Source organism: Vidua macroura, chromosome 3 (assembly GCF_024509145.1).
Source record: "Vidua macroura isolate BioBank_ID:100142 chromosome 3, ASM2450914v1, whole genome shotgun sequence".
In the NCBI taxonomy this organism is placed as follows: domain Eukaryota; kingdom Metazoa; phylum Chordata; class Aves; order Passeriformes; family Viduidae; genus Vidua; species Vidua macroura.
The window spans coordinates 3,903,271-3,918,505 of record NC_071573.1 but is presented as its reverse complement, the minus strand read 5'-3'; the positions used below and the strand labels follow the sequence as shown (position 1 = coordinate 3,918,505).

The 15,235-nt window shown below is 38.6% G+C and overlaps 1 protein-coding gene across 7 annotated transcripts in view; it reads left to right on the top strand.

The window, feature by feature from the left end:
- Window positions 1-15,235, top strand: part of GPCPD1 (glycerophosphocholine phosphodiesterase 1) — a 43,202-nt gene that overhangs the window by 16,857 nt on the left and 11,110 nt on the right. For 6 of the 7 annotated variants that reach the window (XM_053972432.1, XM_053972433.1, XM_053972431.1 and 3 more), the window contains 11 exons: window positions 3,071-3,146; window positions 4,964-5,005; window positions 6,237-6,360; window positions 8,819-9,062; window positions 10,081-10,243; window positions 10,335-10,467; window positions 10,684-10,738; window positions 12,271-12,363; window positions 13,422-13,499; window positions 14,334-14,373; window positions 15,123-15,184. In XM_053972432.1, the coding sequence (XP_053828407.1) occupies window positions 3,071-3,146; window positions 4,964-5,005; window positions 6,237-6,360; window positions 8,819-9,062; window positions 10,081-10,243; window positions 10,335-10,467; window positions 10,684-10,738; window positions 12,271-12,363; window positions 13,422-13,499; window positions 14,334-14,373; window positions 15,123-15,184 (1,110 nt within the window). The remainder of the gene's footprint in view (window positions 1-3,070; window positions 3,147-4,963; window positions 5,006-6,236; window positions 6,361-8,818; window positions 9,063-10,080; window positions 10,244-10,334; window positions 10,468-10,683; window positions 10,739-12,270; window positions 12,364-13,421; window positions 13,500-14,333; window positions 14,374-15,122; window positions 15,185-15,235) is intronic. The other variant, XM_053972435.1, reaches the window with a different exon arrangement.

Genomic DNA, 15,235 nt, shown 5'->3' with positions numbered 1-15,235 from the left:
GATAGCAGATAGTGTGTGAAACTGTTATTGGAAGTACTGAGCTCAGCATTTCTTGCCAGGTGACTTTTTTGTGCTGCTGCCTTGCAAGCAATGGCTAAATGGCTTTAATCATTCAGTTTAGTGCTTAATTATTGTCTTCTACTTGGCACAGAAATCCAGAGAGATTTTGGTCAGAAATGCAGCTTTAGCAATTAAGTCTAATTTAGCTGTTTCATATTATTGAAGTAGATTATTATTCTTGAAACATAGTTTTAATTAGTGAAGTGCACTTGGATAAATGTGTTTGTGTGGCATTTTTAAGGTTTGGTTTGGGTTTTCCCCCCATCCCCTAATGCCTACTCTATTGTGCTGCCTTAAAGCAGGAACCTTGAAACTGATCTCCTAAATTACCATTTAAACATCCTCAGAAGTGTTTTCATTATTTAATTGTACTGAGTACCCAGGCACTTCATGCAGATGGTGCATCTGCTTTGAACCTCACAATCATTATGCTAGATAGGCATTTTTCCCTTCCAAAGTGTCTAATGACTGCTGGGGAGGGAGGCCCCAGCTTCTTATAATGGAAGAAGACTTGATTTTTAAAGGAAGTTCCTTTAAAAATCCTTTAAGATGTCCTTTAAAATTGAATCAGATGTTCAGCTAATTGAGATCAAGCAACATAATGTTTGTGTTGGCTTTTAAAAAAAATGAAAGTGTCTGTATTAGTAGCAAAGGATCCACAGTGCCACTCAGTGTACTGCCTGTGAGATGCTTGATGTGACATTTCAATGGATGCCCTTTTTAAGACTGTCCTTTAGAAACTCTCCTTTTAGGCAATATTACCATACTGTTAATATTGATGGCACATAATTTAGTTCTGCTGCTCAGCTGGGCTGCTTTTCAGATGTGGTCAGTATATGCCACGGAAATGACATTGCTGTTTCGACCTCATTGTAACAATGGCTTCTGTTACATGTAATTAAAACTTTTTTTAAATGCCTGTAAACTTAGAGATTGTCTGAGCAGGGATTGAGAGGGTTCTTAGTGGTGTCTGTGCCTGTTCCCTAATCAATTGCCCTTTTTTTTCAAGTAGCTTTGCTTGGCTCTTCTTAGTATGGAAAGTGTTGAGGGTTCCTGGGAATAAATGCACAGTCAGTGCATTGTATTCCTTTCAGGAGAGGAAATTGTGCTGAATGTATCTGGCATATGTTATTCAAATTCATTCAGCATTTTAGAACCTAACTTTAGAATGGACAGTTACAGAAATGTAAGAAATAAATTGGTATTTTCATACATTTTATACATTGGGGGTTTTACAAGGAAAAACCTTTGCTTAATTTTAAAGGAGACAGATCAGTCCATGTTAGGAAGATTTGCATTGCCCAGGTTCACAAACTAAACTTGTGCACATGATTGTGGGAGCTGCTGTTGGAGATTTTGCATGCCTGCATGGTGGGAGTAAATGACAGCCTTCCTGCTGACAAACATGGTTTGCAGCTTTAGAAACTGTCATTGTGACAGGCAAATGTCACTGTGCTGTGAAAGAAGGGGAAAGAAACTTCTCATTATTTACTTCTCTAGAAATCCTAAGTGTGGTCATTGTGGCAGCAGTGAGAAGTTGGGAATTAAAACTGCTCCATAACAGGAATAAACTGGAAGCAGTAATACAATTTGATTTCTATTTTACATGCAGTCTTTAAAACATAACTAAGCATATGTATTTTATTCTGACATGACCTTTAAGTGTGGATGCCTCTGCACTTGTTAGGAGCGTTGCTTTAGCTGAGACTCACAGAGCAAAGCCATCCTACTGAGCTCTTGTTAAATGTTTGGTGTTTGCTTGCTGTTAACTCACCCAAAGGCTTGGGAGATGAAATGTGCTCAGTGTATGTCAAGAAATCCCACCTGCTTGTAAAGAATTTACAGGGTGAGCTGTAATGGAACAAAGCATTGTGGTCCTGTGTAATTGTACTGCTGAGTTTGAAGCTTGGCTGGATGTCCCTGTGGGTCTGAAATCAAACAAGAACCTGAGCTGCTGGGACTAGCTGGTGTTGAAGTTTCCATGTCTTTGGCAATAGTAGCAAATTTTTTTTGGAAATAAGAGTTACTTAGGCTCCAAAACATCAAAATGACAAATTGCAGCTATTTGGCAGTGGTTTTTACATCTAATAGTAACAACTTGTGCCATGCTAGGGGAAACTTCTCAGGGTGACTGAACTGGGAATCAGACATGTTCTCTCTGTTGTTAAGTTGTGGTTACCTAAAAGCTTTTACCTAGAAAGCTATTTCAAAGTTAAGTTGTTCTGAAAGAAGAGTTTGTGTTACTGCTCTGGTTATCTGAGTCTTGGCTATGTTTGTCAACAAATGTGTTCTTTTGGTGGACAATATTTCTTTTTAATGAAAGTATCTAATTTATCCTGCTCTAGCTGGAATAGTCTGCAGGGTCTTCATTGCTGGCTGATTGGGTCAATTATTTATGTTTTAATTAGATGATAAATGACTTGCTTTCCAGTGCCACAACTAAAATAACTGTGTTTTATATAGCCTTTGAATTTTGTAAGGCAAATTTTGAAGAAGAGCTCACCCCTGCAACTGCTATGTGCATGAGTAGGTGCTGAGTGCTGTTTGGAATTAGATATGTGGGGTATGTTTTTCATAAACTGTTGCTGTAGCTTGAGAACAAAGTGAGCACTCTTAATGAATTCAGATTTTTTTTTTTTTTTTTTTTTTTTTTTTTTTTTTGTATCAGAAGGAAACTAAGGTAGTCCAGCAGAGCATCTGTTAGCAGTAAAAGTTTAATGATTCCATGTAACTTCTCTGCCATGTCAGACTGTCACAAGTTTTGTCATATGTATTCACAACACATTAAACAGAGTCATCCGCAGTTGCAGGGGTAAGAAGCCTCATCTGTTTTCTTTCTTTCTTCTTCAGTCTTTTTCTCTCTCTGTTCCTCTCCCTTTCTTCTTCTCCTCCTTCTTTTGCTTTCTTAAATCTCTTAAGTTTAGTTCACAACCATCCCAAACAGCTTCATGGGTACAAAGTCAGATCTAACAAAAGAAATTATTGCAGACATTTAACTTTTAAATTACAGACTATCGATGGTCCCTGCGAAGTCATAGTTCACACGTGGGAGACTCATCTACAACCACGATCAATTACCCCTTTAGGTATGGGCATCAACTGCATCTGTTTGAGGCATATGCATAAGATTGCTGATATGCTGCACACTGGTTTAGAGGGATTGATAGCTATAAAGTACTTAAATTTATTAATGTGTGGGAGGTATCGACTTTTTCTTTGCACAACATGGGCCTTACTCTCAAAATATATATGTATATATACATAAGTGGCTTCAAAATGGAAGTGGATGTGGAATTCTTTGCTGTCATCCTTAAGATTATGTGGGTTGGTTTTTTTATTCATTTGAAAATTTAATAATTTTCTGTAAGCTTAATTCTTTGAGACTAAGGATCCATATGATCTTTTTTAAAGAAAATGGGGGGGAGGGTGTGAAGTCACTGCTGTTTTTTTTTTTTAAGTACTATTTAATTAGTAAAATTTTAAACAAAAAAATGTTTAATTAGGCTTCTATAAGTAAATGGATTAATGAAAATAGCAACATGAATGCACTTATTTACCCGGCAATTTAGCACAAATGTATTTTGCTGAAAGAAAAGGTGGCATGCAGACTTGCATATGAGTTACTAATGCTTTTCTGAACAGGGAAAAAGTTTGGGGTTTAAGAGTGACTGAAATAACCTTTGAATGTAGCTTGTAGTTTAGATCTCTTATGCTGCTATGGCATGTTTTATGCGCTGTCTTTTCTAGCACATAAAAAATACTATTTTCTCCACACTTAGAAGTTCACATTTGTTAAGAAACTTCCTAATTATTTGAAAAAATGTCTTTTAGAAAGAAGGTGGTATCAAAGAATCTGTTTGTTAGTCATTAATAGTACCATGACCACGTTCCCCATGTTCTCCCTTTGCCTTTTTTTTTTTAATTTCACTTGAATTAGTAGTGTTTCTATTCCTGTAAGAAGGTTATTTCTGTATTTGTCAGTAACTGATAAGAGAAGCAGCCTATCCTCTGCTAGAGCCTAGACTTTATCTCTAAATTTAGATTACCTCATTCCAAGTTGAGATTTTTTTTTTTTTTACCCCAAGTAATACTCAATTCTTCACAAGCAGTTTTTAAGAAAATGCAGCAGTGCACAGTATGTTAGCACTGGGTCATTTTGATCCTAAATTGTTGCCTGTGCTTATTAAGAAATAAGGTTAGGAGCCAAATGCTTCTTAGGGAGAAAAAAAAAGGGATTAACCACTGTAGAGGCAAGATTATGTGAAGTTTTATGTTTTGAGAAATGCATGGTTTGTTTAGACTTTCACAGTTCTGTTAATGCTGGTGAATTTACTTAGTGCCTTAAGATTTCAGTTCTTCAAGGTTTGGAAAGAGTAAGGACAAAAATAAGTGTGAAGTGAGCTTTTTCAGTATTTGATGCTAGGTTGGTTTCTGTCATGTGGGCAGAATAAGCATTTTAATTGTGACTGACCCGATTTAAAAGCTTTAAATGTGCAGCAGAACAACTTTCTTGTATGTTTGCAGGAAAATTTAATGTCTTATAAGTAAAGCCTCTTAGATACTAGTGGGATGTAGTTATCAGCAAAATACTGCAGCAAGCCAGAAAATAGTGCAACCTTTTTACTCTCAGTTCAGATTACTTGAAGTGAAATGTGGTATTTTGTGTGTTGGTTGTTTTTTTTTTTTTTTGTGCAGAAACTGAGAAAAAACAGAAATTGAGGTAAATCTTTATAGAAGGTTGCAAAAAACATGCTGCTTTGTCCATTTCAGTTTTCCTGCCTTTTTTTAGATGCACTTTTTAGAAGTGAAGTGGAGAAGTAGAATTAATTTAACTTGGCAATGGTTTCTAAATGTGAATACTAATTAACTTTTTCCCATTCTTTTCCGTTCCTTTTAATTCTAGAAAATGAAATTACTGTCGATGATGGACACTTTGGAATCTGTAGTAAGTGAGATATATTAACTTAGATATATTCTGTTCTTTACCATGAATTTAATTTAAATAAGGATAAGTCTTGTAATTGAAAAATATTTGAGATTGTAGATTTTGAGAAAATTGCCTATAATATATATAATAATAATTTGCTTTTACAGTTATTTTTGTATCCAGCATTTGTGAGTTCACACTCAGGCTCTTATCCCCTCTAATGTTAATAAAAGAGTGTTAGGATGAGTTGAAGTTTTTTCACTCTGATGGTGTTAAAGGTTGAAACTTGGGAACTTTAAATGATGAGCATGCATTTTTTGAAAATACAGAATAGGCTTAGCTTTCTCCTAGTACCTAGCCTCATGCTAGGAAAAACATATATATGTTATATAATATATATATTATATAATGATATACTATATATAATATATATTATAACTCTTCATGCTTGGAAAAACATAATCACACTGAATGTACCCACTCTGCCTCTTCAGTCAGAGATGCAGCTGCCAAAAGGTTCTTGTAAGCCCACACCTCGTGTTCTTGTGTGTGCACAAATGTCTCACTTCTGGACAGTTCTGACCCACCTCTCACTTAATGTTCAGTCCTCTGACACTGAAAGTAACTCCTTATCATACCTCATAAATCTTGTCTTCAAGCTTTTCCATTTCCCCCTCATATCCTCATCAAATGTTTGGCTCTTCAGGAACTCTTCAAAATTCTGGGGTTTGCTCCAGCACCTGGTTTGCAGCTTCTGGTCCTCCTGCTTGCAGACTTCCCTTTGTTTTGATGTTCAGGGTGAGGATTCTCCCCACTTTTCATCAAAACTGTTGCTGTACCCTGTCCTGCAGACTTGCACTGCTTTACTGGCACTGATTATGATGAGCTAAGGGCACACCTGTATCTCATCAGAAACAGGGAGCCTCTGATTGCTTATGAGCCTCCAGAGCTCCTGTCAGTGTTATTCCATGCATGGAGAGATCCCAGGACAAGGGAATGTTGCTCAGTGCTGTCCTGCAGGTAGTTTACACATGATCAGTGTTCCTGTTTAACCCCATTAAAATCCAGCAGACAGCTGCAGTTCCTGTTGGCTGCTCTGGGGAAAGGCTGCACCCAGCTTCTTGCATTACTGTACACCTAGGCTGGTGATAAGGAGGATTATGTGGAAGGTGATGGCAAGAGGAACTGCCTAGACATCCCTAAAATAAGTTACTAAAATGTTTTCTCCTTTCTGTGTGGCTTTTGGTAGATGGTATTAAAACTGTGGATGCCGGGTGGCTGACATGTCAGACAGAAATAAGGCTACGTCTGCATTATTCTGAGAAACCCCCTGTACTGATATCCAAGAAGAAATTTAAAACATCAAGGTTCAGGTAAGAGCCTGCTCATCTCACTATCCTATTTACCTCATGTTAATTGTCAATACCAGTGATAACTTTTTTTATTTAATTAATGTAGCCTTTAAATTAATTTTTGGGTTACTAATAGCCCAATTTCCAAGTGTTAAAGCACAAATACTTCCTCCATACTTGTCTTGGTGTTTCTTGCTTTTTGGCTGGAACTGTAGTGTTCTTAGGTTCTTACTTGAATCAGTTTGGTGCTTTTCTCTGCAGAGGTGCCTCAAAAAGCAGGCATTTTTATAACTCCACAGTTAATTGTCAGAAATGGGTATCTTAGCCCTGGTGTTTAGAGGACTGCACTGTTGCACACAGTGGATAAGGATTTGGCTGGTGGTTGCCCCTGGGTGTTGTGGTCAGCTGTGTGATGTCCCAAGTGAAAACCAGGGATGAGGGATGTCCCTCAGGGGTTGGTGCTGTTGGTGACATGGAAAATAGGGTTGAGTGTCCCTTCAGTAGGTTGCTGATGACACCAGCCTGAGGGGTGCAGTCACACTGGAGGGAAGGGATGCCATCCAGGGGAGCTTCACAGGCTTAGGAGTTCAGCTCTCACCAAGGCCAAGTGCAAGCTCCTCCACTTGAGCTGGAGCAATCCCAAGTGCAGGCTGGGTGGAGAATGGATTGAGAGCACCCTGAGGAAGAAGGACTTGGGAGTGTTGGTGATGAGAAGCTCGATGTGACCCAGCACTGCACACTTGCAGCCCCGAAGGCCACGTGCATCTGAGCTGCAGCAGCAGCAGTGTGGCCAGCAGGACGAGGGAGGGGATTCTGCCCCCCTGCTCTGCACTGGTGAGACCCTCCCTGGAGAGCTGCATCCACCTCTGGGACCCCCAGGATAAGAAGTACATGGAGCTGTTAGAGTGAGCCCAGAGGAGACCATGAAGGAACACTCCTGCTGTGGACACAGGATGAGAAATTCTGTGTTCTTCAGCCTAGAGAAGAGAGGACTCTGGGGAGACCTTTGTAGCAGTCCCCAAAGAGAGCTGAAGAGGCACTTTGGACAAAGGCCTGGAGTGACAGGACGAGGGAGAACTGCTTTAAACTGGAAGAGGACAGTGTTAGATGGGGTATGAGGAAGACATTCTTTGTGTGTGGGTGGTGAGGCACTGGCACAAGTTGTCCAGAGTTGTAGATGCTGAAACCCAAGAAGTGTTCAAGGCAAAGTTGAATGGGGCTTGGAGGAATCTGGTAGAGTGGGTGTCCCTACATGTGGTAGGGGGGTTAGAACTAAATGATCTTTAAGATCCCTTCCAAACCAAACCATTCCATGGATTTGTTATACTTGGTTTATTTCTTCTTTTTATTCCAGTTTTATTTGATTCCCCCTCCCACCAATTCCAGACCTTGCTGATGAGGGGAAGATTTATTTAATGTGATGCTCTTCAGTGAGATTTAGTACTTACATTGTGTTCTCCACAGCTTTGCCTTTTTTCCTTACATGTTATTGCAGGTAGAGAGTAATTTCTGAAGCCAGCTTCTTGTCTAAGTTAAATGGTTGAAATAAAACTTGATAAAGTAGATGCATTCACTAAATACTTTGTCCTAAAATGTTGGATCTCTCCAGTAGTTTCTGTGACTGTGGCTCACTATGGAAGTGTCATTTTTCAAATTTCTGGAGTGCCTGTGTTGTAACTTCTTTTTTTTTATGAGGATATATTTCATTGTGGACTTGGTGTCATAGATTTGCATGATTGTAATTATTTCTTTGAGATATGACTTCAGTTTTACTGATGACTTGGCATCTATAAATGATAATCCTGTATCTCATCTGCTGTGTCTGTGATGCAGGAAGGGATTTGGTTTACTCATGTATACTTACATCACTGACATAACTAATTTTGTCTGGAAGGTTTGCTCTGTATGGTAAAGGACTCTGAGTCTTACAGAGAAGCTTGTGCTTCTCAGTCCAAGATTTTTCAGAAATCCATTCAGTTTAAATGCTCATTTAGGATTTTTCAAGAGACTTAACTGCATCAGCCTATATTACTCTATTAGAGTACACTTATCTGCCTTATCAGAGAGACATAGCAGCCACCAATGTTCAAGTCTTGATCTTGATGATGGCTGCTGTTTTCAGGGCTTTTCATTAGCCTGTTGGCATTATGGGTGGCAGTGTGTACAGGAAGGCTGTCTATTTGGCAGCCCAAATAGCCTGGTGGAGTGCTGCTTCTCAGACCACTGGGAGAGTTTTCACATTTACCCAGGTTCAACTTTCAGCAGTGACTTGAGCACTGAAATCTGTCTAAAATAAGATGTAGACAATGGCTGCAAACTCTTGCTCATGTGAGGAGCCACTGTATACAGTGCTGTTCTGTGAGTGGTGGAGTTGAGAAGGATTCTTGTGTTGTATGAGCTTCTGCTCAAGCTTCGTCCGAAATCTTTGCAAAGGCACTGCAGCGACTTAACCATTTGTTTCATGTTTCTGGTTGAGTAGAGTAAAATTGACCCTAGAAGGCCTAGAGAAGGACTATGATGAAGAGGGCCAAGAGAAGACATCCCCTCCTGTCCCTCAGAAGATGGCAAATACGGTGGAGTTCTCCTTGATCAGTGACAACGACTACAAGTGTCGGCACTCTCAGCCAGACTGTGGCTATGCTTTGCAGCCAGACCGATGGATAGAATACACAATACAAACCATGGAGCCTGATAACTTGGAATTAATATTTGATTTTTTTGAGGTATGTCTCTTTACCCCTAAGAAGCAACTTCGGTCTGCCTTTTGGAGCTCAATTGTTGTGAAGATTTCACTGTTGAAACAGAGCTACTGCCTGATGTTCTTCATCTTTTGGATTTATTTACACAAATGTGAGGCTACTGACTCCCAGCCCACTGTAGAAAGGCTTTTGTGAGCGTTGTTGATGTGGCACAGGAAGTTTTTTAGCACTGCTTATTTAGAAGTCAGTACAAATTAGACTTGAATCTGTGTGTGTGCAGTATTGCCTGCTGTTAGGTTGGCTTGATATTAATCCAGAAGTTCTGCTTCTCCCGCTTCAGCCTGTACAATGCATATATGAACTGGTTATATCACAGCTATTGAGTCTAAATTTTTATATTATAAGCAAAAGACAATTCTCTGAACTAACTTTTGCAGATTAAAACTGGATTCTCACTACTGTGTCTATTATTTTGCACTGTTTTTCCCCCTGAAAGGTCCTAATTTGAAGTTCTTTTTAAAAGAAAGCAACTTACACAGAATGATGTTTTTTAAGCATTCTCTTTTTGGTCTGAAAATGCCTTCAAGATCACTTACAGTCATAATTGCAAAGTGTCTACATAGTTCCAGAACTTGACTATGGTCAAGTGCACATTCTGTATATTAGTTCTTCCCTGCAAATGCATACCAAGTTTTTTAGTATTTTAAGCATAAATATTATTCCAGTTAATTTTTGTTCTAAATGGGACTTGGGCATTTTAGAAGACAGACTATTCCATGCATGCTATTTTGATGTGAAGAGTTTACCAGATGTAAGGGGTGTCAGAGAAAAATGTGAGTTTTGTAGATTTCTGTTAAAATTTTCATTTTCCTGATAGTAATTCATAACTCACTGTTATATTAAACAACTTTAGCTGAAACTAGTGTTTTGTGTAACACACAAGAAAGTTGTGTCCTGAGGAGTAAGCCAGAAGAGTTTGTTTAGAATTCTCACTCCCATCTAACAGTAGGGGTTTTGGGTTTTTTGTTTGTTTTGTTTTCAGGAAGATTTAGGTGAGAAGGTAGTACAAGGTGATGTGCTCCCAGGTCACGTAGGCTCTGCCTGCCTCCTGTCATCCACAATTGCAGAACTTGGAAAGAGTGCTGGAGTTCTGACACTTGCTATTATGAGCAGAAATCCAAGGAAGACAATTGGAAAAGTTAGAGGTACAGTTGATGCCAGCAACAGATGCAGATAATTTTCCTCAAAGCCATCTGCTGTTCACTGACACGTGAAGCATTGCTGTTTTTCTTGCAGTGGACTACATAATTATCAAACCCATCCAGGGATACAGTTGTGATATGCAGGCTTCATATGCAAAGTACTGGAAACCAAGAACAACTCTGGATGTTGGACACAGGGGAGCAGGGAATTCTACAACAACAGCTAAGTAAGTCTGTTTGCATTTTAAACTGGGGAGATTGCTTTGTGTCATTGACATCAGTCGAGGAAGTGGACAGTTTACAAAGCTGCAACCCATAGTCATTTACTTCAGTATCAAGTTGTGGGTATTACCTAGAACAAAAACTTCTGATTTGTGTTTCTGTTGTTTCAATTCTGTGCTATACTGCATCTAACAAACCCTTTTTCCTGGCTGTTGTTTCAGGCTTGCTAAAGTTCAAGAGAACACCATTGCATCCCTGAGGAGTGCTGCTAGTCATGTATGTACACACATTTTCATACACACAGCACCTGTCTAGTGCAAACTAGGTTGGCTTGTATGCTTAATTTGCATGATTCAATACAGTGAATGGTAATTGAACTGATGTAAATTACATAAAATCACTGTGGAAATTGCCTGAGTTATGGGAAGTTAATAGTGGGTGAGACTCTCATTCTCAAGTCCCTTAAAAAATCTAAACTTGCATTTAGTATATTCTGCTGGTATTCTAATACAGGGAAAAATTTAATCTCAACCCTATACAGACAATTTGAACAAAATAATAAAATTTTGGTACTGCTTGAGTCTCTCAGCATCCTCTCAGGTGGCAAAGGTTTTGCTCAGGGGCTGCTGTGTACTGAAACTCGCTGTCTGAAAATGTGACTTGGGAGCTGAGCTGTAGAAGAAACCAATCCTTGTTTTGGTGCTTGAAAATCCTAAGATAGAACTTCCAGTTGGGGAGATAATAGCTCCATGTGCCCAAATTCTGTGATGGAGGTGGTCACTTTTATTCCTTCCAATAATCTTGATCACTGGACAAAAACATAGTTACTTAATTACTGTTTTGAAGAGTAGTTCTTAATCCCCAAGTGGACTCTACAGGTTTATAGACAGGCTTTTAAAATGCTCACAAGAAATAAGCATTGAGGCAGAAATTTGCTGTGAAGTCATCAGCAGCATCACCGGAGAAGTGCTTTCATCTATTTGCAGATTGAAAAGGCTGAAAGCCAACACTTGGAAAATATTTCTGCTGAGAAAAGGGCTGAAAAAAACCCATGTCCTCTTTTCTCTCTGTGCTGATGGAGAAAGTGTGTGTCAGGGTGATAATTTGAGGAATGGTATTCTTGGAGGCCTTCAAAGGAATGACTTGCAGACAGCCAATATAAGTAAAAAACCCCAATCCTGTGGCCCTCCCTCTTTTCCAGAAGACTGTACTTAGAGCTTTTGGATCTTTCTTCCTTTTTTAAAGCCTAACAGAAAATAATTTAGAGCTGAAAAGGGCAGGAGAGTGCTGGATGCAGCTATTTCTGCTCTTGCAGAGGTTGTAACACGCTGCTCCTGTGTTACTCACTAGTGACTCCAGAAGTTTGTTCCTATATGGAATATCTCCCTAAAGCCTTGGCAATATGGAGCCATCACTTGTCTCTTGGTGTGGTGGTGAGGAGGAGGGAGGAAGATGCCTCAAAGTTATCTGTGTTTAAAACATTTGTGTATAAAAATACTGTCCTAGTCTTTCTCTGTAATCAGGTTCACAAGACTTGAACCTTATTAGAGGGTTTTACAAGATTAAGCAAGGTAGATGTATATATGTCTGTATGATGGCAATTAAGATAATTTGCCATATAATTTTTTCATCTTTAATAATCCATTGCTGAGCATGATTTACCTGGTAACAGCCAGGTGTATTCAACTTCTGCTTGATGTCCAGGACCTGTGAATACTTGACAATACTTGCATGCAGTTCTGTAGTCCTTGTGCATAAGTAGTTAACGGGCTTTTGTTCTGTTCTGTGTGGTTTTCAATTTTCTGTAGGGAGCAGCATATGTGGAATTTGATGTGCATCTTTCTAAAGATCATGTGCCTATAGTATACCACGATCTCACGTGTTGCATGGCCATGAAAAAGGTAAAGAAGATAATAGCTGTATTTTATGTATAGATATGCTCATTCTAGAAATGTAAATTGTCAAGAATAATTCTGGGGACTCAAGGGATGGAATGGCAGTAAATATGCAGCATTACTTAGTGCACAGAGCAGGGAAGTTGAATTTTTTCCTTTTGATGCTGTAGCAACAGCATTTCAGATGCATGGTTTGGCACTCTTCAAGCTCACATTGTAGTTACTACTTAGCTTCTTTCTGACTTAAGATTTGGAAGAAAAAAAAGCAGACAGCTGCTATATTCAGTGGTGCTTATGGGGCTCTCTTATACTGAGGCCTGAATGTTTGCATTCTGTCCTGTTCTGCTTATTTTCCCTCCTTGTTCTGGCAGTGAATGCAGAGAGAGATTGCAGAGCACACTGCTCTGTCTTTTTGGCACTGGGTCTTGTTTCTTCAAACTCCCACAACCATTGCAGTATTGCACTTTATGAGAAGCTTGGTTTTGAACAACTGTGGAAATGGAACTTTGACTGAGGGGAATGAATAATCAGTGTATCTTCACTCAGTATTGTCTTGCTTAGTAAAAATTTCTTAGTGAAGAGGGGAAGTGAGAAATGGACAGAATGTTTTTGACACCAGATCTTTATTTTGGGAGTGGTCTTGGTGAATTTTACCCCAGCACATTTATCTTGTTTTATTCCTATCTGAGACATTGGATAAACAGCTGTAAAGTGAACTGCCTTAAAATATTTTTACTGCATTTCTTTACTTGTAAACATCTTACCTGAATACATAAACCAATCAAGTTTTTACAGAATAATTATGCTAACATTTTGGGAGGAAAGAACTTTGAAGCCTCTGACTTGCATGAAAGATGAAACACTGGGTTTCTTTCAAATTGTTTTATGCTTTTAAGTGCCTGTGTTGTCTTGTGAAAACTGATCATCTTATTCATAAGATATCACTTGTGTCTTTATCAATAAAATAGGAAACATTAATTGCCTTTATGGCTACTATATGAAAGGTATGTAGGCTTTTTTGTTGTTTTCAGTGATGCTTAATTATGTGTTGGTTCTCTTCAAAGAAACTGGATACAGAGCCTTTGGAACTGTTTGAGATTGCAGTCAAAGAACTCACATTTGATCAGCTGCAGTTATTAAAGGTATTGTTTCCTTGGCTAGTACAATATGTTGTGTGTAGAATTTTATGAAGCTTGAGGTTTTGGGAGCAGCTACAGATAGTTCAGGACAGTGCAGTTTTAAAAATGCTACGCACAGAACAATTGGGTAATTCCAAGAAAAATACTTTTGCACCGTTTTTACAACTTGGATAAATGTCAGTACTTTTATCCTCTAGAAATGCGGTGTCTAATTTTGAAATAATAAAGGGACTGTGTTGGAACTGTTCTACCTTCCAAACAGAAGTGCCCTGTCTAGATAAAAAAAGAGGATGAGTGGGCTATTGAAGACTCTGCTGAGATACCTGCCCTCAGTCAAGGACACCATCTAGCTGGTCCAAGAACCATATGATTCTTTTTACTTAAAATTACTTGGTCTGCTCCCTTTTGTGAAGAGAGAGTTTGAATGGAGCGAGGGAGTTGGCTGTGTCTGGCCTGATTCTAGCTCAGTACATGTGACTGTAATACAAAACAGGTCAGCCCTCTTCACTGGATTGAAGCACAGAGGAGGGATTAATGTTCAGACTTCTTCACATCTTGATGTTTAATTATAGTTTGTATGGGTTTAACCTTAACACAATTCCTGAATTTTCAGTGAGCATGTTTTCAGTTTGGTTTTGAGCTTTTCTTGAAATCGTTAAAACAAAGTTTGAAAGAAAATTGTGATGTGTACAGTATGTCTTTTTTTCTTCTACAAATGACTGTAACTATGTCTATAATAGACTTTTAAACTGTAAAATTATTTACAAGCAAAATTAGTTACGTTTTACATGCAGGAAGATGTGGGTAGAGTGTTAATGTTGCTCTTATGCTCTTCAGCTGGCTCACGTGACGGCCCTGAAAGTAAAAGATCACAATGGTATGTACTAGTCTGGAAGAGTGCTGGGATTGATTTATTACCATGTAATTATAAAAATTCTGTGGTTGCAGATGCTTGTTGTAATCACATTTGTCCTGAACATTTCTAAATGCTTTTGTAGTTAATTTTGTGCATGCTGTAGAGTTCTTTACTGGAAAGGAAATAATCTGAACAGAAGTTACTCCCTTGGGAAGCAGGGACAGAAAGATAGAAGGCAAATATATAGATATATATATTTCTGAATAATCATAACAAAATTGCCACTGATGATTCCATTTTATGCTTCTCCAACTGTACCTTCAGCTCTCAAGAATTTCTGACAAGAACTTTGGTAACTGCTGTAGGATGTCTTAGCTGTTAATTTTGGCCTTAATTATCCCCTTTGTAGGGACAGAAAATTATCTCACAAATCCTACCTGTATAAGAAAAGATTTTTAAAAAAATTAAACAAATAAGCCTTGATAGCCAAGGCTTATTGTGGATATAATTCACTGAGTGAAGTGGTGAAGGATGAGAGAAGCCATTCTGATATATATTGTGGCAAGGTTTTAAATTCCAAACCAGGAATTGCCAACCCCATCATGGGAGTATGTCAGTGTTAGAGGAAAAGCTGTAGGTAATCAAAAGGGAGACCTGATTTCATTGTTCACTCCTAAAGGCCTTACCATTTTGAGCCAGTCTTTCCTTGCTGGCATTACTGGGATTATGCTTCTGTTTGTTTTAATTCATTATTTTATATTTCTTTGCAGCATCTTTTCAAGAGGAAGAGAACTCTGCTTTTGAGATGCAGCCATTTCCTTCTCTGCAAAGAGTGAGTAGTGAATATGGAGCAAAGTGATTGGAGAACATGAAAACCTGTGTT